General features: G+C 49.2%; 1 protein-coding gene across 1 annotated transcript in view; it reads left to right on the plus strand.

Moving 5' to 3' along the window:
- The window catches only part of EPAS1 (endothelial PAS domain protein 1), a 37,175-nt gene extending 13,545 nt beyond the window's left edge, over positions 1-23,630 (plus strand). Inside the window, exons 7-16 of the mRNA XM_049785031.1 lie at positions 8,322-8,428; positions 15,936-16,083; positions 16,329-16,546; positions 17,471-17,661; positions 18,384-18,494; positions 20,033-20,520; positions 20,951-21,077; positions 21,162-21,273; positions 21,472-21,648; positions 22,739-23,630. Coding sequence (XP_049640988.1) covers positions 8,322-8,428; positions 15,936-16,083; positions 16,329-16,546; positions 17,471-17,661; positions 18,384-18,494; positions 20,033-20,520; positions 20,951-21,077; positions 21,162-21,273; positions 21,472-21,648; positions 22,739-22,890 — 1,831 coding nt within the window. The 3' untranslated portion in view covers positions 22,891-23,630. The remainder of the gene's footprint in view (positions 1-8,321; positions 8,429-15,935; positions 16,084-16,328; positions 16,547-17,470; positions 17,662-18,383; positions 18,495-20,032; positions 20,521-20,950; positions 21,078-21,161; positions 21,274-21,471; positions 21,649-22,738) is intronic.
- Positions 23,631-24,381: the final 751 nt, after the last annotated feature.

Here is a 24,381-nt window from a genome sequence, read left to right on the forward strand (position 1 = left end):
CTGGCTTTCACTCTGTGCCTGAAACTGAGAAGGGAGCAGGAGAGGAGAGATACAAAGAGCCAAGGGCGAGGAACCTTCGGCAGTCTAGGGATGTCTCGAGGAGTAGAAAGTCATTCATAGAAGAAAAAAAAAAAAAAAAAGAAAGTCATTCATAGGGAACGTAGCTCAGGCAACTGGGCCTCTGATGAGAAGCATGTGTTTGACTTCATAAGGAATGGGTCAGGTATCCTCTGATACACACACACACACACACACACACACACACACACACACACACACACACACAATATGGGCACTATCCAGGAGAGCAGCAAAGTCTGAAGGGACAGGCCCAGGGAAAACCTATGGGCCCAGGGAAGACGTGGAGGGCCCAACAAGGGCCTTATGGGCCCAGGAAATGTCTAGCTCTGGAAAACACTGTGGCACTGGCTGGAGCAGTTCTGGTGGTGCCTATCAGGTGTCCCGTTCACACCTCAACCTTTAGCAGTGTCCAGAGGTACACTGGCACTATGCCACTCTTGTTTCTCTCCCTTCTCCAAGGCCATAACTGGTGCTACTCAGACCATGTGGTTCTGGGATTGCAGGCAAGGCTAGCAGCCCACCCCCTGTACTGCCACTTTGGCCCATCATCTGTCCTTTGTTTGTGTTTGTTTAGGGGCCACACTTGGTGGTGCTCAGGGTTTACTCCTGGCTCTACACTCAGGAATCACCCTTGGCAGTGCTCAAGGGACCATATGGGATGCCAGGAATAGAAGTTGGGTTAGCAACATGCAAAATATGCCCCATACCTGCTAGACTACCATTCTGGCCCTTTACTTATCTTTTTGTGAAAACATTTTTAGTTATTAGTATAAATGATGATTATTTTATTTAGTGAATTGTTGTTGCTAAGGTGACATCTTTACAGTGTGTTGACCTTTGTGATACTGTGGAAGGTCACTCACCTTCACCCAAAAGCCCATGGCACCCCACCACTGCCCTCTGTTGCTTCTAGTCCAGCTTTCTCCCTCCCCAGGTTTGGTCATCTCAGTTTTCTAACCTAAGACCTAGGCTTTGTCTTCTGTTGATAGTGTCTGTCTCCTTGTATATTATAGGTAAGTGAGACCATCTGGCATTTGTGCTTACTGGACTTAACATGATGACCCTTAATTGCATTCGAATCAAAGCACCTGCAAGATTCCATCAGAGCTGTGTAGGGTTCTGCTGTGTATAGGTCAGAGCTTCCCCTTCCGTTGTCTCATCATTGGACAGGTGGACTGTCCCCATGTCCAGACTGGCACTCTCAATTGCAGTAAATATGAGTATATACCTATCTCTCCTGATTCATGTTTTTGTGTTCTTGGGGAAGAGGCCATGCGGTGGAATCATGGGGTCAGCTGGACGTGCTATTCTGGGCTTTTAATTTTCCATATTGTTCCCTGAAAGGGCTGTCCCAGTGGCTAGAGAGATAGGACAGTAGGGAGGTGTTGGCTTTGTTGTACACAGCCGACATGGGTTCGGTTCCCTGACATCCTATATGGTTCCCTGAGCATCTCCAGGAGTGAATCCTGAGTGTAGAGCCAGTAGTAATCCCTGAGTATCACTGGGTGTGGCCTCAAAACAAAACAATAAAAGGGGGGTACCAGACAGCAATGGAGAAGGGAGCCTTTCCCACCACACCCCACCAATGAGGAAGTATTTCCAGCTATTCTCACTGGTGTGAGCTAGTGCCTTGTTCTTATTTGATTCTCATCTGATTCCCCTGATAATCAGCAATGCTGAGAACTTGACCATGTGTTCTGGAAGAGGCATGCTATTGTTTTCTTGAGCTTAAGATTTTGATTCTTGTTAAAGTGAAAGGGTGGAGCTGATAAACTCCTACTGGAAAGGGTCCTTTGGCATTTGGCTTCATTCTTTCAGAGTGTTTTAAGCAAACTCCACTCCATTTTCTGAAAGTAACTCAGCAGTCTTTGGATGGAGAGAAAAGGACTGAGCCTGCATGTAGCCATGAGCCTTGACTGACTGCTGGGTGCTGGTCCTACCCCATGGCACAGTGTGTGTTGGCTGTTGGACCCTCTGATTTGGGACTTGGTGATGTGAGAGTAGAAAGCGATGGGAGCCCGGAGCCCCTGGACGTGTGTCTCTCCAGCAGACACAAGGATCCTAATAACATGGTGTAAAGTCTGGGAGGAGATGAACGTGGAGGCTTTGGATTGTGCCTCACACAAGTCCTGGTTAGCTGACAAGGGCACAGATGGGTCTAGGTGCTGATAAAGTGGCAGCTTCAACCCAGAACCCCTGAGTGTTATTTTTCCCCTAGTTTGGTGAGGTCTGGCAATGGCATTGAGTCTTGTTTTATTTTCATTTTTGCTATTTATATTTGGGACAGGGGCCATTCTAACGAGACCCAGAACCCTCACAGGACAGGGATGCAATGGGAGGCCTGAGGCTGGGGTGTTACAAGGGGACTGCAGTGCTAGAGGTTACTTAGGCCACCCAGGTTGTACTTAGGGATCTCCAAGGCTGCACCTAGAGATGCTTGGGAGTTCCAAAGATCAAACCAGGCTCCATCATAGGCAAGGCAAATGCCTTCGATCTGTACTATCTCTCTGGCCCCTCGTCTCCTTCTGTATTAGGTTGTCTTTCTGTATGACTCTTTCTCTCCCCATCTCCTTCCCCCCTCTCTTTCTCCTATTAATAACCTTCTAAGATACCTTTAGAAAATAACACATATATATGAGATCTAATGGAGCACTTCTTTCCATTTTAGTCAGGTATTCTTGGGATTTAATGACATCCAACTTAGAACTAAGCGCTAAGGTTTCCCCCAAGAGAGATTTTTTTTTTTAGTCCATAAAGAACATTAGAAAGAATTGGTGAAAAGTTAAGGGAATGAGAATTCACAAAGTCCTTGTTTGGAGGGAGAGGTGCTGGATGACACTTGGCCTAGCAGTTCTCAGGAGTTCCAGCCAGCTGACCTGAGTCTGCAATCAAATCCGGGTCACTGCATTTGAGGCAAGTGCCTTAACCTCTGTTCTGTCTGCATATAAGAATGTGTACACACATTCTGTCTGCATAGGGCCCTGTACATAAGCAATTGGGTATATTGAGACTATACCTAATCAGAAACACAGAGATTGGAGGTGGAAGGGGTAGGAAGGGGGGAGAAGTAGGGGGAAGGGAAAGAAAGGAGATGGGAATGGAAAAGGAAGGGAAGGAAGAGAAAGAAAAAAGAAAAAGGAAGAAAGGAGGAAAGGGAAGAAAAGAAGAAAGGATGGATGCTAGGAAGGAATGAAAGAAGGAAGGAAGGAAGGAAGGAAGGAAGGAAGGAAGGAAGGAAGGAAGGAAGGAAGGAAGGAAGGAAGGAAGGAAGGAAGGAAGGAAGGAAGGAAGGAAGGAAGGAAGGAAGGAAGGAAGGAAGGAAAGGAAAGGAAGAAATGATGTAGGGAAGAAAGGAAGGAAGGAAAGAAAGATTTGTCTCTTTTTTGGGGGGGCACACTCGGCAGCACTCAGGGATTACTCCTGGCTCTGTACTTAGAAATCGCTCCTGGCAGATATGGGAGACCATCTGGGATGCTGGGATTCGAACCAACATTGGTCTAGGTCAGCCCCTGGCAAGGCAAATGCCCTACTGCTATGCTATCTAACTTTCAGACTCTCAAAATTAATGGAAATTTAAAGATCTAATCAAACCTCTGAAACCTGTTACTAGAGGAACCAGGCATCTCCAAATGCTTCTGTCCAGGGACTAGAGAGATAACACAGCAGGAAAGGTGCTTGCTTTGCACTTGGCTGACCCAAGTTCGTTCTCCAGCATCCCATATTGTTCTCCAATCACTTCCAGGAGTGATTCCTGCATGCAGAGCCAGTAGTAACCCTGAACAATGCTAGGTGTGACCTCCAAACCCAAAATAAACATTTGTTTTAAAAATTCAGAAAACCAAAATGCCTGTGAGCTTAGCACCGGAGCCCTCACTGGGAAATTGGGTGCCTGGTCTCGCCTCCACAGTGACTATAAAGGGCCAGAGGCAGCTAGTGAAGACCAGAAAGGAAGGGATGTTTGTGATGGGAACAAATGGGACAGATGTGTGGTGAGGGCTAATAGAGCACTTGCAATGGTACACGTAACTGTGATTTGGCATGTAATTTAACATGTTGACTTCCAGTGCTACACATGAAATGTGTAACATTGTCCTACAAGTAGCCTCAGTTTTTAAAAAGTGCAAAACACAAAAGTCAGAGAACAACTTTGTCCTCTATTAGTGATCTGAAGCAGAGATGATATCTGTAACAGTGATTTCTATAGCAAGTTGAACTACAATCCTATTTATACATAAAGTAGTAAGGTTAACAAAATTGCCCTGAGTTTTGGTATTTGTGTAAGTAAAATATTGTGCTCCTTTTCTTAACACGTTTATGATGGCATGACAATTTGAATTAATTCAGCCATGCTTACATATGATCCATTGGTGACATATACCGGCTCAGCATGCTAAAATGCTACCCAGGCCATCTCCATGGGAGAGAGGGATGCTGAGGTCTCCTGATGCAGGAGGCCTGAGGAGAAAGAGGCTCTGGGACGGGCAGGGTGGGGAGATAGGAATAGCAGAGGGACCTAAGGATAGGGGACACTGGGCCTTGGAGTAGGCCAATAGCAGCCCTGTTGGTCACCGTGCAAGCCAGCAGGCCACATGGGCCTTGGCCAACACTACCCTGAAACCATCTGTCAGATACATTTTTATCAAAAAGGCATCAGAAATGGTTTCTGGTGTTTGAGTTTAGTGTTTGAGACAGGTCCACTAAGTGGAACCCGGGAACAACATAGAGCAGAATGCTTTGGTCGCTGAGAAAGACTGAAGTTGTTTGCAAGTTTTGACAATGGAGCAGGTCCAACATTCATGTTGGATTGCCATCTAGAGGCAGAAACATGCGGAAGGAGCCCAGGAGGGAAGGAAGGCCAGGCAGAGGCTGGTCTCAGATACCATACTTGGGGGATGATGTCTTTCTCTGTTTTAGGACCAATTGTAAAAGAAGATTGTGGGGATAGGAGCAGAATCCCAGGGATAGAAGGGTTTATGTTACCCGAACCACAGTAAGAATTTTAGAACCACACACTCTTAATTGCATGTCACTGAAGAAAGGAAGCACAGGGTTGTATAATGCCATTAGGACTTAGCACCTCATTGGCCATTTAAGTTCACAGTGCTGGAGCCAATCTTTGATGAAGTTGGGACAAGTGAGGACGATGAAGTAAGGGGCTTTGTGAGGGCAGAACAGAATGGCCTAATGAGGAGAGCTATGCAGGGTCAGTGCTTGTTTGACAAAAAAAAAGGCAGACAGGAACATGGCAGCTCTGGCCCAGTCCCTTCAGCTGCTTCTGTGACTCAGAGCACCATTTCTTTCCTCCCTGTCCTGGGCCACCAGGCAGCCCCAATCAACACTGTGAAGGATCGGGAGCAATGGATGGAGCAGCATGGAAAAGACAAAGACACCATGAAGGCAGGCAGGAGACCCAGCTAGGTCTTACCTTCATCTTTTCTTGTACCCCTCATCTCCCTCACTCCTGGCTTGTCCTTTCCTTCTTCTTTGCCTCCCCCAGCTCCTGACTGTCCACAGTATCTATTTTTCTACTATTTTCTGAAGGTGCGACCTCTTATTTTCTGAGACCAGTTGTGGTAAGCCCCCTTATTCCTCCTCCTCCTCCTCTTCTCCCAAAGCAGAATATCCCTATAGAGTTGGCTTGTTTGTTTGTTTTTATTTTTGAGCCACATCCAGTAGCACTCAGGGCTTACTCCTGGCAAGCTCAGGGAACTAAATGCAATGTCAGGGATTGAACCTGGGTCGGTCACGTGCAAGGCAAATGCCCTACCAGCAGTGCTATCACTCTAGTCTCTCGGAGTTGACATTTTCAATGTACAGGTCACTCCAAACTGATTTTTATTGTTTACTTTCCCTCAAATCATCCAGAACCGTTAATGAGAAAGAAAGGAATACATCTCTCAGCACCCTTGCTAGAGAGAACCCCCAGAACCCAGAACCAGCACCCGTGACCCTGAGCACAGTGGGAAGGCTCTGGGAAACACCATGTAAACACGCGGGTTTGTTCACCTCTGGACTGGCGCCTCCACGCCTGCTCGTGGGGCGAATGACCACGGGCTGCAAGTGGGGGCTTCCTGCTCTCTGAAGTCTGACAACATGGACACTCTTCCATTGTGCATGTAGTCAGTCCCCCAGTTTTTTTTTTTACAGTGGTCTGTTTAAAAGGAATGAGAGGGGACCTGAAATATTTATTTTAGTTGGACAAGATAAAGGAAGAGAGCTTTAACAATTCTGTAACTCGAGGTTGGTTTGTTCGCTTCCAGAACAGGCCTTTGAATGGACAGTACGCTAATTAGAAAAGAAAGTATTTCACAGCAAGGCAGACAATCACAAATATTTACTCTGGGCATCTTAAAGATAAGTTTCTTTAAGGAATAGATCATTCCTGAAACTCACACACACACACACACACACACACACACACACACACACACACACACACACACACACACACACACACACCCTTGTCCTGTAGAACATTCTAGACCCACCTACGAACAAGAGCAGTTTATTGGAAAATCAATAAAGCTGGCTGGTACCCTTTAGTGAGAATCTGATTCCTGGAAGGCAGTGGCCCTGGCAGACAAATCTCGTTGATTAGGGAAGATAAGACTGCCAGGAGTGACCCCCCTCTATGTGTCTTCTTCCCCAGTCTCTTCCTCAGCTGAGGTGCCCTTGTGCCCTGGCCTGGGGTCACAACTAAGGAGCACATATGGTGCTGGTGAGCTCAGGAAGAGTTTTGCTTAGGATTCAGAGGGACAAAACCCAGCAGTCTGAGACTACTGGCACCAGTGGGCTGCTAGCAATTTTCTGGAACACAAGTTTCCTCCTCAGCACTGAGCCCTCTGGGGCCCACGCTTCTCAGCCTTGTGGTATGACCCCTTGTTTGCCAAAGGCTTTATGAAACCCAAGTTTCCCCTCCATAAGGCCTTTCCGCCTCTCTGCCTATCTGGACTCTGAGCACAGCTGAGAGAACATAGAAAGGAGGACCAAGAACATCAGTTTCCTGGGAGAAGAGAGAAAAAAGAGAGATTGTGTCGGAGTATGTGCTGTGTGTCTGCAGGCAGTACATGTGGTGTGTCTGTGTGTGGTTGGCATATGTGTGTGTGTTGTGTGGTTTGACTATGCTGTCTGAGATGTATAAGTGTCCACAAAAGTGGGCACTAAGGTCCTTCATTGTCATCTAGCAGGAAGAGGTGACCCTGAGCCCTGGGAACCCCCTGAGGGCGAGTCTAGCCGGGCTCTGATTGCCCCTTCAGCCCAAGCACAGTAGGACCATCAGGCAGCCTAGGAGCTTGCAAGCTTTCGCTGCAAGGGAGGCAGCAGGCTAAGCTACCCAGCCCAGGGTTGCCGGCCTGCAAGTGGGGAGAAATGCACAGGGTCCAGGTGTCCCCGAGTACCCACTCCTCCCTCACTCCCCAAACACCATTCCGTAGGAGGAAATAGGCATGAGAATAGCCAGGCCTGTCCTTTCCAGGCATAGCCTAACCAGAGTGGACTGCTCTCCCTTGCTTCACAATAGAGGGTCTCTCCTGAGGGTAACTATGATTCCTCAAGGAGCCTAAGGACCTCTGGCAGGACCTAGAAAGAAGCACCCAGAGAAATCCAGGCCTTATACCCACAGGGTTTTCAAGATTCACTCGCATGAGGTCCCCACAATTCACACCCACAGGATCCCCAAGATTCATAGCCACGGGTTTTCCAAGATTCACACCCACACAGTCCCCAAGATTCATACCCATGGGGTCCCTACTGTCTGAGCTTCCTCTTCTTCCTCCCCTGCCTTGGGGACAGCAAGCTTCCACTTTCCTGGTACCTCACTCTCTGGGGAACAGGCTTGATAAGGCATCAGGTGGCCCCAGTTCTCTTTCTCTGCGCACTTGTGGCATCAAGCAAAATCTTTCATAGATATCCTCCCTTGCCTGAAAATAACTTGGAATTTGGATCGGGGTGAGAGACTTGTGGTGGCTGTGTGGGGTGTGTGTGTGTGTGGGGGAGAAGTGGGATCTCCCAAATAAGACCTTTTCTCCCTCAACATGACTCACCAAAGGCAGAGGGGGGCAACTGGTCAGGGCCCCATTGCAGGGAGACCACCTTGCTGTTTTGCTTGCATGGTGTGGATGTGGGGCCACCAGGAAGGTCGCCATGTACTGAGAAGTGTGTTTGCTTGACCACCTGAGTTTGAGTGGTACATGGTAATCTTCCCAGCAGGACACCCCTTTTCTTTTGTCTTTGAAATTTAGAATCACGGAGCTGGTTGGTTACCACCCTGAGGAGCTTCTTGGGCGCTCAGCCTATGAATTTTACCACGCTCTGGACTCAGAGAACATGACCAAGAGCCATCAGAATTGTAAGTGCTCATAGTGGCTCTGTGGCTTCTTATGTCAATGGGGTCTGGGTTATGGCTGGGGTAACAGGAGGAAGGGATCCCATAGCTTCCTCCATAGGACCCATATATGTGAGAGGCAAGAGTTGGGCCCTCAGGACGGTGAATGGACCAAGGCAGCCACCAGCCTGTGACACCTTGATGTAAACTAGGGGAAGGGTCCTTTCCTCTGGAGGCTTCACTCACAAGGCAACAGATGAAGGAGGCGAGCAGGCTGGGTCTCAATCTCAGTACCACTCTCATGTAGTCCACAGGCCACATGATCCTGCAGAGGATTGCAAGACTGCATTAGTTCAGCATGTGTATATATATTTGCAATAGACAAAAGCTTGTCTAGCAGGAAGAAAGGAAAGTTAGGGGGGTCAGGAAGGAGAGGATAGGGCACTAGAGTTGAAAGAGGGGGAGCATTGAACAATAAACAGAAGAAGGTGCCATCTTCCAAATTATATTAAATTACATATATAAAATTATATTATATCAAATTATATCTTGATAGTGATAAGTTGGTCATATTCTCCAAGAGAGAACTAAGCTGGAAGAGTCTATCAGTCACTTGAGAAATGGCACAGGGAATCTTTGCTTTGGGCTTTGGAAGAAAATGTCGGTTTCAATGAAAATGTTGGTTCCAATGGATTTAAAGTCAGGCTGCCAAGCAAAACTTTCTCATGGTGTTTAATACAAAACCATGTAGTACCTGGATGATGGCAATGCAACTGAAGAGTTGAATGCTTTAAAATTTCATTTTAGGGGGCCAGAGCCATGGCGCAACTGGTAGGGCATCTTCTGCCTTGCACACGCTAACCTAGGATGGACCACGGTTTGATCCTCAGAGTCCCATATGGTCCCTCAAGCCAGGAATGATTTCTGAGCGCATAGCCAGGAGTAACTCCTGACTATCACTGGCTGTGGCCCAAAAACAAAAACAAAACAAGACAAATTTTATTTTAGATCTATTTCAATAGCCACACTGAACAAGTAGCACTATAAGTGTAGAAAAGGGAATTTTCTTGGGCATTATATTCTCTTGGGCAGGTAAAGGTTCCCCATTTGCTGGAGTTGCAAGTTAATTTTGAGTCTGTATATACCAATTATATATACAAATATACAAAGGCTTTTGTAATTGGTCTTTCTGTAATTCTGTAATTGGTCTTTTGTTTTTCAAAGGCCTTTGTAATTGGTCTTTCTGAGAGAACTTAGGAAATCATAGGGTTGATCCGTCCCTCAGTCTCATTCCTGACAGAGGAGGGCCATGGGTTCTGTGACAGCAGATTAGCTCATATGGTTAGCACTGTGTTTGGTATAGTGTATACACTGCATGAATAAGAAACTGGAGAGCAAAAATTATAATTGGAAAAAAATGCTTCAAAGTAACTGCCCACATTGATGTAGCAGGGTTGAGAGTATTATGGAAAGATGAAAAGTAGGAAAGGTAGAAGTTTCTTAGTGAGCAACCCTGCTGGATTTAGATGCCCAGGGTTAGACAAATTGGCATGGCAATGAAGTAAAAGGCGTGTAGCTATTTTCTCTTGTTCCTAAATAGCATCTATGCACCCATCCACCATCTATCCATCCATCCATCCTTCTATTTATCTATTTTTTATTTATCCTTTCATTTATTCACCCATTCACCTATCCATCTATCTACCATCCATCTATCCTCTATCGTTCCACTCTTCCATCCATCCATCCTTCCATCCAACCACCATTCACCATCCATCCTTATATACATCTATCCTTCTTCCATATATTCTTCCACCATCCATCTTTGTATCCATCATTCTACCATCCATCCTTCTATCCATCCAGCTACCATTCATATATTCTAAATCCATCTTCTATCCACCAGCCATCCATTCATGATCCATCCATAGATTTATCCATCCTTCCATTTACCTATCCTTTCATCCATCCTTTTATACATACACCCACTCATTTATACACCCATCCACCATCCACCCATGATCCATACTTCCACCTACCCATCCATCCTTCCATCAATTGGCCACTAATTTATTCTTCTATCCATCCATCTACCATCCATCCATCCTTCCATCCATCCATCTTTCAATTCATCTGTCCACCATTCATTCATCCACAGTCCATCTCAAGATTAGGACAGCTAAAGTGCAAAGGGGCTAATAGATTTGCAACATCTAAAGCTACCTATGAACATAGCTTCTATTCTATTCGAGTGTAAGATCTTCTTTTTTATGTGTTTTCTCTGCTTCTTCCCCATTCTTTTCTGCTTGATCTAATAGTGCAGCTAGACCCTTAATGATATCCCTGAGAAAACTCCCCCTACAACAGTGTTTACTATAAAAAAAAAACAAAAAAACAAAACCTCATCGGCAAACAACTTAGATTTATCCCTGTTGAGGGACTCCAGTGAAGGCAAGAGAGGGAAGCACCCTGTGCCCTTGGACAGGATCCAGCTTTGTGGCTTGAATCTCCATGCTGGGATTTTCTACTTTTCTGGTACATGTGGGGTTCCTGCACTCAAAGTTAACTTGACTCTTGGCACTCAGGAACCTGGGCTCTGGCCCAGCTACTGTTGAAGTCCCTGGCTCTGGTGCCTATCAAATTGGAAAAATGTCCTGTGCTCCTTTCTCACACAAGTGTGAGTCAAAAACAAGAAACAATAGGAAAAAGTTCTAGAAGTTCTTGGAGGACAGTATTGTACATTGTCTTCTGGGCTGGGAAAGTGGAGGAACAAATACAATGACTTCTCAAGAGGCTTAAGAAAAAGGACATTTCCCCTTCTTAGACAGCCTCTCCTGCATTAAAAAAAAAAAAGCCAAGAGGCTGAAGTGAGAGCACAGTGGGGAGAGTGTTCGGCTTGCACATATCTCATCTGAGTTCAATCCCCATCACCTCCTAGGGTCCCTTGAACCTGCCAGGAGTGATTTCTGAGCACTGCTTGGCATGGCACCCAAAGCAAAACAAAACAAAAACTTGAGATAAAGATCTGTTCTACTGGGGCCAGAGAGATAGTACAGCAGGCAAAGTGCTTTCCTTGTACATAGCTGACCTGGGTTTGATCCCTGGCACCCCATATGGTCCCCCAAATACTGCTGGGAGTGATTCCTAAGCAAAGAGCCTGGACTAACCACTGAGCCCCCCTAGATATAGCTCAAAAGCAAATATATGTGTGTGTTCTAATAGTTTTCTGTTGGCTTTAGAGAAAATATTGTGCCTTTTTTTAAACTACTTGAATAAATGAATTCAAGCATTAGATACACATAGAGAAAAATCCCAACCTAGACTCTGTCCCTGCTTCTGTAGAGTCTCTGAAAACGTGACACTTTTGTCTTCAGCCAGCAAGCCTATAGCCAACAAAGAGAAAGATGCTAATTTAGAGTCTGGATTAAAGCCATGTAAAGAAATAAAGCATCTTTGGGGGCCAGAGCCATAGCCTAGTGGATAAGGTACCTGCCTTGTGTGTGGCCAACCCTAGCAAGCCAAGTTAGTTTCTGGCATTCCATATGGTCCTGCCAAGAGTAATTCCTGAGTGCAAAAGTCAAGAGAGATCCATAAGCATCACTGAGTATGGCCGAAAGAAGAGAGAGAGAGAGAGAGAGAGAGAGAGAGAGAGAGAGAGAGAGAGAGAGAGGTCTTTCTGTGTCTCTATGTCAATGTCACTCTCCCAGATCTTCCTTTCACATTTTTATTCCTATACATGGGGTCTCTTTCTCTCGGAACACCACACACACACACACACACACACACACACACACACACACACACACACACACAAGAGCAGCCGCTCAAATCACACCACCTTTTTATATGCTTGTCTGTAAACATCTACCCTGGGGGTAGCTGGAGGAAACTGTTCTCAAGCCTGATTCTGCGAGATGGCAAGTGGATCAGTGATTTATAGTTACTCTCCAAGAACTCAGGCTGGAAGTGGTGGTGTGGTTGGCTTCTTTTTGTTGTGTAAGGACATTATATGCTCTTAAGAAAACAAGATTAAAGGCCACCAAATGCCTGTCTGCCCCTTATAAGAGAGCAGGCCCTGACCCAGGTTGGCATTAGCAAGCAGAAAACAGCATTGATCAGAAAACAGGTGTTATTATGTCCTCCTGACAGAGCTGGCTCAGGTCTGCAGGCCCTGGAGGTGTACTTAAAGCCGAGCTTTGAATTCTGTCTGCATCAAGGACTATCTAAATATATTAACTCTGGCACTTAAAATTGTGCAAGAATCATTCGACTGCTGCAATGGCACCTGGGCAGTCAGTCTGAAGAAGGTGGGGTGAGAGAAAAGAGTCAGCTGGTGAGGAGCCCCCAGGCTAAGGGTGTGGTGAAGCCAGGTTAGTCTTCCTGCTGACTTGTGGCTCAAGAACAGCTTGAGGGAGCCCATGGAAGACAACTTCAGATGCACCATTGCAAATCCCAGTTCCTCTCGAAGCCCAGTTTTCTTTGTCTTAAGAGAGGATGGTCTCTGTCTTCTCTGTGGTACTGGGTTTGTTTTAACAGTGAGACCAGGGGCTGGATAGATAGAGCAGTGGATAAAATACTTTGTTTTGCACATGACCTACCTTGATTTAACTGCCAACACTGTTTGGTTTCACCCCCTTCCCCACCTCGCCCCAGACACCACCAGGAGTGATCTCTGAGTACTATCCAGCATCCTGGGAAACTAATGGCAGAAAGCAAAACTGGATGAAACAGAGCTCAAAGTGAGCTAGAACTGTTATTATTGGGCAGTGTGCTCTCAGCATGTCCCCTACCAAGGCAGATCTGCAGAGACACACACCAGAATTTGGGACACTTTTCTGAGAGCCCTGGGCTGAAAGTGGCATGAGCAGTGCTTATGGGTATAAAGGGATAAACTCGCCATGTCCCCCATCTGGGGGAAATCATAAGAGCCAGCCAAGAAGCGAGAATCTCCACCAAGGGACTGAGCCTCTCTCCAGCTCAATCCACACACACACATTTCAGAATTCAGAGCTTCTACACACTCATGAGGAGGAGCAGAAATAGTCGTTGTCATGGACAGTAGCAGAAACTGTCGTGGATGCCTGGGTCTAGGACTGGCCGTGGGGAGTCACTACAGAAGGACTTTAGGGAGCTGGGTGAAGAAGTGCATGTATCACCAAGCTGTTGAGAGTGGGGAACACATATGTTCCATGGACACATTTATTTCCCAAGCTCAGCAACCTGGGGATCTTTTCACTGAAGGGAAATGGAACCTCAGACAAAGTGTGTTTTGGGATGGGTAGTGTTGGCCACTCCTGGGGGTGCTTCAGAGTCACTTTTGGCTTGATGCTCAGGGGTCATTCCCAGCACTGATGGGGGACCCATGTCCTCTGTCCCAGTCATTGGAGTCAGCCAGGAAGTGGGGGAGAGATCCAATCCAGGCCTTGCATATGGTCTGCATGGACTCCAGTCCTTTGAGTGTCTCCACAGCCCCAAAGTTGATTTTTCTTGAAGAAATGAAAACCAAACCTAAAAAGTTTCCATTAAAAGGTAGATTTAATCTAATTAAATCAAAGTTGATTCCATTAGGACTGATCCTGTCAACTGTTTCTGCTCAAATAGCTTTTTCAGCAAATTATTTAATAGCTCTAAGCCTCAATGTTTCTGGATATTAAACTAGTATTGTAATAATGATAGCTCTTCTTAAGGCCAGAGAGATAGTACAGTGGGAAGGGTGCTCACCTGGCACTTGGCTGATCCAGGTTTTATTCCTGGCACCCCAGATGATTCCTTGAGCCCTACTAGGACTAATTTCTGTGCATAAAGCAAGGAGTCAACCTTAAGCATTGCCAGGTGTGGTCCACAAACCAACAAGTAAAATCAAATAAAATCTTCTGTGCCATTTGATGGGGAGTCGACGCTGCTCATCTTGATTGATCACTGATGCGCCAGGCACTGTCGTAACTCCTTGGCAGAAACGGATCCAGGTCACGGCATGGCTTTAGGAACACTGTGAGGCAAAGTACTCATGTGAAATGCAGGATTTTCTGTGCCTTTGAGGTGCTCATTGCTTTTTGGGAAATATGTACTAAGACAGAAAGTGTTAAAGACTACAAGCTCATCATTCTGTCCAGCCACAGGAGAATCCAAGACTCTGGGCTTGCAGGACCCCACCCTTTGGACATGTGCTGTGGCCTGAATCTATGCCATAGTAGCAACTATGAGGAAAGTGGTGGCTTTTGCTCTACAGCATTTGTCAGTGGCACATGACATTTAGTCAGCATTTTTGTTGCTGATAAACCCTGCGGGCAGCTTTGGTCCTCGGCATAAACAGTTTTGGTGGCTGGGCTGGTCTTGCCACTGATATTCTCAATTCCCTGTCTCATCAAGCTGAAAAGCAAAGCCATCCCAAACTCTTCTCTCCAACATGTATCTTCTTGTTACTCTTCACTTCTGGGCTTTCTGAGCTGAACAGATTCCCTAAGAAAGGACAGTAAAAGCTCAGGGAACTAGCAGAAATGTCAACATCAATAGCTTTTCACTTAAAGGACACCATGTTTGGGAACAACTGGAGCACCCTGTATATGAAGGGGTGAGGATAGGCGGGAGTCTGCAGCCCCTTCTCAAATGCTTTTATCCAGAAAATGTGATGTAGAACATTTAGAACAGTCTGGAAAACGGAAGGAGATGTGGCTCCTCTGGTCTGTGGCTGCTCTGAATGGCTGAGTTGAGGCCTTTCAAGAGCTTAGATCTGGGCGGGAGCGATAGCACAGCAGGAAGGGCACTTTATTGTTCATCAGGTTCCTTCCCCAGTACCACATACGGTCCCCTGAGCCCAGAGCCAGGAGTAAGCCCTGAATACTTTCTAGGGTGGCCCTAAAAGAAAAAGGAAAAGAAAGAAGAAAAAATATTTCCAGGGCTGTCAGTAATTATTAGAGTTGTGGCTAGATAGGGTTGTGTCCCTGCCTTTTCATGGACTCCAAACATTCTCTGGCCCCCAAAAGCATATATCTGACCTGGGAAAGGTGAAATAAATGGTGGGGAGGGAGTTGCTGGTGAAATATTACAGAACTGAAGCTGCTACCCTGGTTGGAATCTCAGTGCCACTTTGGATCCGCTGAGTTCCATTGGGCACGGAGCCAAGAGTGGCCTAGTGCCACCCCCACTCAAAAATAAAATGGTAAGGTCTTCCTTCACAAGCCGAGTGAATCTTCCTAATGTGTCTGCTTCTGAGCCCCACCCCATGCACTAGCTTTCTCTCCACCTTGCCTCCCTTGGGGTGCTGGAAAGAGAAGGGGTTGCCCCTTCCACAGCTGGGTTTGTGAAAGATCCAGGTGGGCTTCCTTCATGGACCACTCAGGATGGTGGAGAGCAGCCGCCTACTCTGCTCCTGGCACTGCTCACACCTGAGCCTGGGCTTGGGCTGAGTTGCCCTGTTTCGGCTCACTCTATGCACACATTTGGAGGTCGGTCCCTGCAGCCCCTCCCAGCCAAATGTGGGCACCTCGCTTCCCCATCTCCTCACTGATACCCACTTTGCTTTGCCCTCCAGTGTGCACCAAGGGCCAGGTGGTGAGCGGCCAGTACCGCATGCTGGCGAAGCACGGGGGCTACGTGTGGTTAGAGACGCAGGGCACAGTCATCTATAACCCACGCAACCTGCAGCCGCAGTGCGTCATGTGTGTCAACTATGTGCTGAGGTGAGGTGGGACAGTGTGTGTCTGGGCAGCACTCCCCTTTGGAGCCACCATCCCCAGCACCCCTCTGTCGTCTAAACCCCAGGATCGGGAGGAGGCTCTTCCCCTGCCTGTGCAGTGCCTGGGGGTCAGAACAGAAACAAGCGAGCCCAACCCATGACTATCCTGTGGGGTCTGCACCACGGGAATTTGAGGGGTCTGGGCTCAAGCATGGGGGAGTCTCAGCACCCTCTGCCCCCACCCCCCAGTGAGATCGAGAAAAACGACGTGGTGTTCTCCATGGACCAGACCGAGTCTTTGTTCAAGCCCCACCTGGTGTCCATGAGCAGCATCTTCGACAGCAGCGACGCCGACATGGCCGGAGTGAACAAGAGCAACTTCCTATTCACCAAGCTCAAGGAGGAGCCCGAGGAGCTGGCGCAGCTGGCACCCACGGCGGGCGACACCATCATCTCTCTGGATTTCGGTGGGTGTCAAACTGAGCTGGAGCCCAAGGAGCCCATTTGGCACCAGTCGGTTCTGGCCTTCCTGGCTATATAGCTTTCCAGTGGCCCCTTCCCTGCCCATCATGGGTCAGGGTCAGGCTGGCCTTGGGCAGACACACATGGTCACCCCTGCCCAGCTGTCCTTGCAAAGGACCAACTTCCTGAGCAAATACTCCAGTACCCACAATGGGAGGTCAGATGAAGTCAGAGCCTAGCTGGCTCCTACTTACCAAAAACTGTAGGGCTCCCTGGTCTTGAAGGACAAACTGTGTAGACTGAGGCTGGGGAAATGCTGGATGGAGCTAAGATGCAGGGCCACACTATATCCTGATGTGCACGGCTTCAGCCCACTGGCACCAGCGCGTACTACCTGTGGCACACACTTGACTATCATTTACTTAGCACAGATGGCAGCAATGAAGCCAATATGGTGAAAGCATTTGCTTGTCCCAGGGTTGTGAGCCTAGCTGTGTGTCTTGAATTGAGGGGTCACCCCCTGTGGTGTACTCTCCCTCCAGTCCACTCCAGGCATGGTACCTAACTGGGGTGTTGCCTCCAGCCCCCTGGGCCCCTTGTAGCCTCATCTCCCCATTCTGAGGTGGGTCACCCTCCATGACCTTCATCCTCCATTCTCCTCATAGGAAAGTGACTCTTCAACCTTTTCTAAAAAAAAGGTGAAGCACCTTTTGATGCTCCAAAAGATGAAGCATTCACTTTTATTAATGGACACACCCTTCAAGGGAGCCTTCCATGGCCCCCAAATGGCACCTGTGTCCCTATACTACTGGGAACCATGCCCCAGCCACAAGCACAGACCCTCAGTTCTTCTCTGTAGCTATGGAGGCTCCCTCCACCCTGGGGGTGAGGCCAGTGGTTGGGGTAGTTACCAGGCTCTTGTCCTACAGGAAACCAGAACTTTGAGGAGTCCTCAGCCTATGGCAAGGCTGTCCTGCCCCCAGCACAGCCATGGACTGCCGAGCTGAGGGCCCACAGTGCCCAGAGTGAAGCTGGGAGCCTCCCTGCCTTCACCATACCGCAGACCGCTGCCCAGGGCAACAGCACCCCGAGTGCAGCCAGCAGCAGCAGCTGCTCCACAGTAAGTCCGTTGGGCTCCCCTTTCTGACTTGCTCCCTCTGAGGTATCCTGGATCCCTTGGGGCTGGGTGTGGCTTTTAGCTGATGGCCTTGGAGCTCTTTGCTGAGAGCCCTGAGATTGGGGATTTAACCTGCAGGCTCTGGTGGCCTGCTTTCTCCATCTGGGCAGGAAGCTGGACCAGCAGCAAGGCCCTCCGCCCTGCTCTGCAAAAAACATCAGTTCTCACCACCTGTAGGCTCAAGACAGATGGTTCAGCTTCAGTCCCCTAATTTGTGGAGAGCCAACTCTCTGAAAAAAGCCTGTTTGGGGGGCCCAAGCCATAGTATAGTATAGTATAGTATAGTATAGTATAGTATAGTATAGTATAGTATAGTATAGTATAGTATAGTATAGTATAGTATAGTATAGTATAGTATAGTATAACAGGAAGCATGTTTGCTTTGCAAACAGGGCTTTGCAGCCGAAAGGGGTTTGATCCTTGCCATCCCATAGGCTCCCTTGAGCACCTCCAGGAGTGACTCCTGAGCCCAGAGCCAGGAATCAGCCCTGAGCACTGCTGGGTGTGGTCCCCAAACAAACAAACAAACAAACAAACAAAAAGGACTGTTTGGGTGGATGAAGATCAATCTACGGGGTCCTCCCCAAAAATGTGTTTCTCCTTTCATCTTGCATTTCTGGAGAGAGCAGTGCCACACTCTTAACATGGTCCCCCTCGGTTCTCAGCCCAGCAGTCCCGGAGACTATTACACAGCTTTGGATAATGACCTGAAGATTGAGGTGATCGAGAAGCTCTTTGCCATGGACACAGAGGCCAAGGACCCGTGTAGCACACAGGTGGGTGGCTGTGGAGACGGCAAGGAAGTGGCTTCTTCTAAAACCTAGCAGGATGCATGGCCAAAGCATTGCTCCTTTTCGTGAGCATGGAGCCTATGGTCCTCCCATGCTGAGTTTTCTTCCTGTGTCACACCCAGCTCAGTCACTTTTTACATCCATGTTCTCCTCATTGGGATCTTTTTTCTCAGATCTCCTGAAAACCAGTCCCTTAATATTCAGGATAATCAACTTGTCCAAACCATATGCAGGACTGGAGGGATAGAGCAAGGATGAAGACACTTGGCCTTGTTCACCCCCTGGTACCACATACAATCTCCCAAGCCACCAATGGACCCAGCTGCACCTACCAGTTCCAAACCATAGGTCCAGAATCATAGCCACAGGCAGTTCTTTAATAGCCATTTCACATGCATACGAACTGAAACTTCAAGGGCCAAAAGATCAAACATCAGATTAGGAGCAGGAAAGTGATTCTTGAGCACAGAGCCAGAAATAAGCCCTTGAGTACAGCTGGGTGTGGCTTAGAAAAAAATTTTATTAAAAAAAAAAAAAAAAGAACAGAGGGGCTGGAGCAATAGCACAGTAGTAGGGCATTTGCCTTGCATATGGCTGACCTAGGAAGAACCGAGGTTCAATCCCCTGGTGTCCCATATAGTCCCCCAAGCCAGGAGCGATTTCTGAGCGTATAGCCAGGAGTAACCCCTAAACCTCACCAGGTGTGGACCCAAAACCAAAAAAAAAAAAAAAAAAAAAAAGAATAGAAAGACCACTTGGGCCAAGCTTGTCAGGAATAAATTTATTCCATGAGCCACATGATGATTCAAAAGTGTTAACTGAGAAGGGTTCACGCTAAGATGGGTACACACCATACAAAAATTCACAGCAAAAGCATCTCTACCCCTTCTCCCCATTCTTCTAAGGGTGGGCCCAACATCCCAGTGGCAGCTGGCTCCTAATTATGTAAATTGCTAGCCAGGCATCAAAGTCCAGCCTCAAGCCTCCATCAAGCCCCTCCATCTCCTAATCCTCCTCTCCTCCAACCCCAAGGGGAGCATTACCTGGCACCGGACCATCACACACTGATTCTGCCCTAGAACTTTCCACAGAGTGAGATAATTGGGGGGTGTACTGGTGCACACACAGCTGTGTCTGCTTGCTGAGAGTGGGCAGCTTAGAACCCCACCTTGGCACCTTGGTCCAAGAGGGCGTCAGATGCGAATGAGAATAGACATCAGAAGGGGCTGGCTGGTACATTGGGGCTGGACAGGGCCACGGAGGAAGATGGCTGCAGAAGGGGGTGACCTTGAGAGAGGGTGAAAATATGGTAGAAAGAAGTGCCATTGGCAGTGGTTGTGTGGTACAGATCGAGGCTGGCAGTGAGCATCTGTACCAGCTGGGACAGTGGGTGTTGGCATCTCTGAGGCCCCAGCAAGCCAGTAGTTGAGCATGAGGGCCCTGCAGCTAAGGAGGGGATACAGGACCCTCCTCAAGCCACCCTCTGTCCACTGACCTCCACCTGTTTGCTCTCCACCCTGCAGACCGACTTCAACGAGCTGGACCTAGAGACACTGGCACCCTACATCCCCATGGATGGCGAGGACTTCCAACTCAGCCCCATTTGCCCTGAGGACAAACTCTTGCCGGAGACCCCGCAGCCCACCCCTCAGAACTGCTTCAGCACCATGACAAACATCTTCCAGCCCCTGGCCTCAGGCGCCGGCCCCAGCCAGTTTCTGCTGGACAAGTACCAGCAGCTGGAAAGCAAGAAGACAGAGCCCGAGCACCATCCCATGTCCTCCATCTTTTTCGACTCAGGGAGCAAAGTGTCCCTGCCACCGTGCTACGGCCAGGCCAGCACCCCCTTGTCTTCCATGGGGGGCAGATCCAATACGCAGTGGCCTCCTGACCCGCCATTACATTTCAGGCCCACCAAGTGGGCCATTGGCGATCAGCACGTGGAGTCCTTGGGGACTGCATGCTCGGGGCCCCCCATTGCCTCACCCCACCTCTCCATGTTCAAGAAGAGGTGAGTGTCGGAGACCCTCTGCTACCTGTGCTGAATCGGCGAATGGGGTTCACCATTAGTGTGGGAGCAGTGCCAGGTGCTTGTGTGGACTCTAGAGCTAGGGACCTTGTGGGACTCAGCTGAGTGGGACTTAGGTCAGGGCTTAGGGGCTGGGGTTACACATAGCCTCCCAAGAGACTGAGGACAGGGCCCCAAACTGAACTCTGCTAAGGTGCGACACTCCCAATAATTAAAAACATGCATGCTTTCCCTGGCTCTGTCTCTTCCAGTCAGCCACTCTTCAACCACTTGGGTCCTCCCCAGCGACATGCAGCCCCCAGAACAGTGCAGGCCGTGGAGGGAGGCCCCTGAGGTGGAGGGATGGGGTGCAGGGATGGGTGGCTGCTGATGAGACCCCAGGGCCCTCACAGCTGCTGTCCTGGCCCAGCAGGTCCTCCAAGGGCTTCGGGCCGCAGGGCCCCGACGTGCTAAGCCCGGCCGTGCTGGCCTTGACCCACAAGCTGAGGCGGAAGCGGCAGCTGGACCATGAGGAGCACATCTACCCAGACCTGGGCGGGGTGAGCCTCTCCAGAGAGTCACATTGGGGCCTCCCAGGGGCCACGGGAGCCACCCGGTGTGGTGACTGCCCCCCTCCCCTGCAGGCGGACCCTCCAGGTCATGGTGCGGCCTCTCACTTGATGTGGAAGAGAATGAGGGGCCTGGGGGGCCCTTTGGTGCCTGAGAAACCGCTGAGCGTCGGCACCACCGCCACTGGTGAGCCAGCGGGGCCACGGGGGTACCCCAGGGGCTCCCCCTGCACCGCAACCCTAACCCCCAAATCAAGGGACCCCCAAATCCTGGCACCTCTGCACACACAGCCCCAATCCCTGGTCTCTGGGCTGGAGCAGGGCTTGCTCTTGTTCTGGGGTACTCCTCCCTCACCTCCCTCAGTGCCTGAACTCCACCTTTCAGATGAATTCAACCAGAACACCCTGAGGGGCCTTGGCCAACCCCTCAGACACCTGCCCCCGCCACAGCCTCCATCTGCAGCCCTGAGCCCTGGAGGGGGCACCAAGACCGGGTTCTCCCCACAGTGCTATGCACCCCCTTACCAGGACTACAGCCTGCCAGGGACACACAAGGCATCAGGTGAGTGTGTTGGGAGGCTCTGCTCAGGGTCCTGAGCCCGAGGAGGCCCCAGCCAGCGAATCTGTTGGGCTGGAACCGGGCATGTCTGCCAGCAGTGAGAGGAGGTGCTTTGCTTGCTTTACAAGTGGTTTCATCCAAGGCCCCACAAGTGGCCCCAAACAACACCACCAGTGACCCCCGAGCACCATACAAGAAGCAAAGCCTGTCAGGTGTGACAGTGTACAGAAGCACATTGTCAGATGTGACCCCGAAAACAGTAATAATCAAGAACAATCATCCCCCCTCGAGGTTCCTTTTAGATGTGAACACAATGTGTGGACCCCGAGAAATAGCATCTCTGGGGCAGGAGAGGGACTGAGTATACTCCCTGGAAATGGCTCAGGGTACATTGGGGTTCAGTGCTGCCGAGCTTCCAGCTCTGCCCCATGATGGCTGGGGGCTGAGCAGGAGCTCTCTGGGGTGCAGTTCAGGAAGCAGTTGCTCCAAGCCCCACTGCTCACCACCGATCAGAGGGAGCCTTGAGCCCATCATCCCAGGACCTGTCTGCCCACAAATGAAAGGGGGTCTAAGGGGTGCCATATGGACATCTCAGAGGTATCTGCCCTGGGTGGAGGGGTGTGATGTAGAGGACAATAGGAGTGGGGGTAGGCAGAGGTGCCCACCAGGAATGTCAGGGCGCAGCAAGGCCCCACATAAAGAACATCTCAGGTGATGTTCATCTGGGACCCTTGCCAGCCCTGGACCCTTCCCAGCTGCGAGCAGGTGGGGGCCTCTGTGGGGAGTGGTTCTGTAATCAGCCAAGCCCCAGGGGCACAGATGAGCTGTGGTGGGTGCAGATTTTTGGTGCCCTGCTATGTCTCCACCCCCACCTTCCTGCACCCTCACTGATGCCTACAGGGTCTCCCTTCCATGCCCAGGCCCTGTGCTGTGGTGCTCAGAGCTTGCTCCTGGTTATGCGATCAAGAATCCTTCCTGGTGGTGCTCAGGAGACCATCTGGGATACTGGGGATCGAACACATGCAAGGCAAGCACCCTCCGCACTGTCCAACCCAAACCCTACAGGTTCTAACCCAAGCTATTGTTCTTTCAGGGTTGGCAAGTCGGCTGCTCGCGGCCTCAGTCGAGCCTTACCTGCTGCCCGAATTGACCAGATATGACTGTGAGGTGAACGTACCCGTGCCAGGCAGCTCCACGCTTCTGCAGGGAGGAGACCTCCTCAGAGCCCTGGACCAGGCCACCTGAGCCAGGGCCCCCCCACAGGCCCCTTGCACGCTGCACCACCAGCTTCTCTGCATCTGTTCTTGCAACTAGGTTTCCTAACACCAGCCCATTTCTCAGACGTACTTACCTGGCCAGCCTGCCACCTGCCACGGAGCGGCCTGTCTGGAGACATATTCACTTATTCATGCACATTTCCAAATACACAGTGGCTTAACCCATTACATCTGGCTCGTTCATTAACCGATGTATTTCAAGTTTATAAGAATTTTACCCCTTTCTCCCCAGTGCCCCTTACTTCTAATTTATATTATGCAAAGGAGTCCCCCCCTCCCCACACACACACACACAAAATATGTGTAACTCATTTGGTGTCTATCAGTCCTGATAGGAAAAGATTTGGCTCAATTTTATAAAAACTTTTCTCTTGTCCTTGGAGAAGCCAAACTGAAGCTGGTTTTTTCCACATTGTCCTTAGAACTCTTTGCAGTTCCTTTTTGAGAAAACAATTCACCATACTGTAAACATACATCTTTTCCTCTGCTCAAGCTCCCTCTGCTCCAATTCTGGTGGGACTTTTAGAAAAAGGAATGTTGCAGGTCGAGCCCCAGCGGGTGTGTGATTTTTCTATGTAAGCTGCTGTGAGGTGTTTCCTAAACTTTTGGTGCCTTCCCCACCCCCTTCTTCCCACCACCCCTGTGCTCCTTCACCCATGGATTTTATTTTTTACTCTTCTTCAAAACATACTTAAAAAAAAAAAAGAACATTTCTATCTGGTTTAGTGTTTCTCATATTATATGGGTACTTTGTAATCTCTTCACACTGAGGAATGGAAATGGAATCCCTCACACCATCACTGGGAGCTTGGTTTGGTGTTTGGCGTGGCCAGTGCCTGCTGGGCCCAGCCCTCCCATAGGCCTTACTCACCTGACACAACTCCAGGGCAAACGGTCTGAGAAGTGGCATCATGAAGTGGGAGTGTGGTGAGCTGTCTTCTCGTGTTCTATATGTATTATGTATGTATGTATGTATGTATGTATGTATGTATTATTGCCACCAAGAGGGTCTGATAGCATGTCTTGGGGTCTGGGCGGGGCAGGGGGGTCAAGGGGGACAGGTGCTGGGACTTTTCTTTGGGTTTTGTTGTTGGCCCTCCTGGTACCCTCAGCTGTTCTCTGATGGTCTTGTCACGTGGCCCATTGGGATGTTTCCAGAACTACCATGCAGTAGTTTTGATGGATGTCACATGAGAAGGTCAGGGTGGTGGAATGGGGTGCTGGGGTAACATTGCCTTTTGCCCCCCTGCCTGGAAGCACATGGAGTTAGACTACGAAGGCGCTGGCAGGGGTCTGCCTGGGCCTTGGGCCCCTTCCTTCATCCTATTCCAAGGCTGAGGGGCAACACCCCACTGCCAAGCCCCAGGCCAGCATGTGGGAATAGGCCCTTCCCAATTCTGTCACTTGAAGTGACTTGTAGCGGTAGGAAGCACTGAAAACTGAGTGTTCTCAGAGCACT

Source organism: Suncus etruscus, chromosome 12, assembly GCF_024139225.1.
Source record: "Suncus etruscus isolate mSunEtr1 chromosome 12, mSunEtr1.pri.cur, whole genome shotgun sequence".
NCBI classification, from domain to species: Eukaryota; Metazoa; Chordata; class Mammalia; order Eulipotyphla; family Soricidae; genus Suncus; species Suncus etruscus.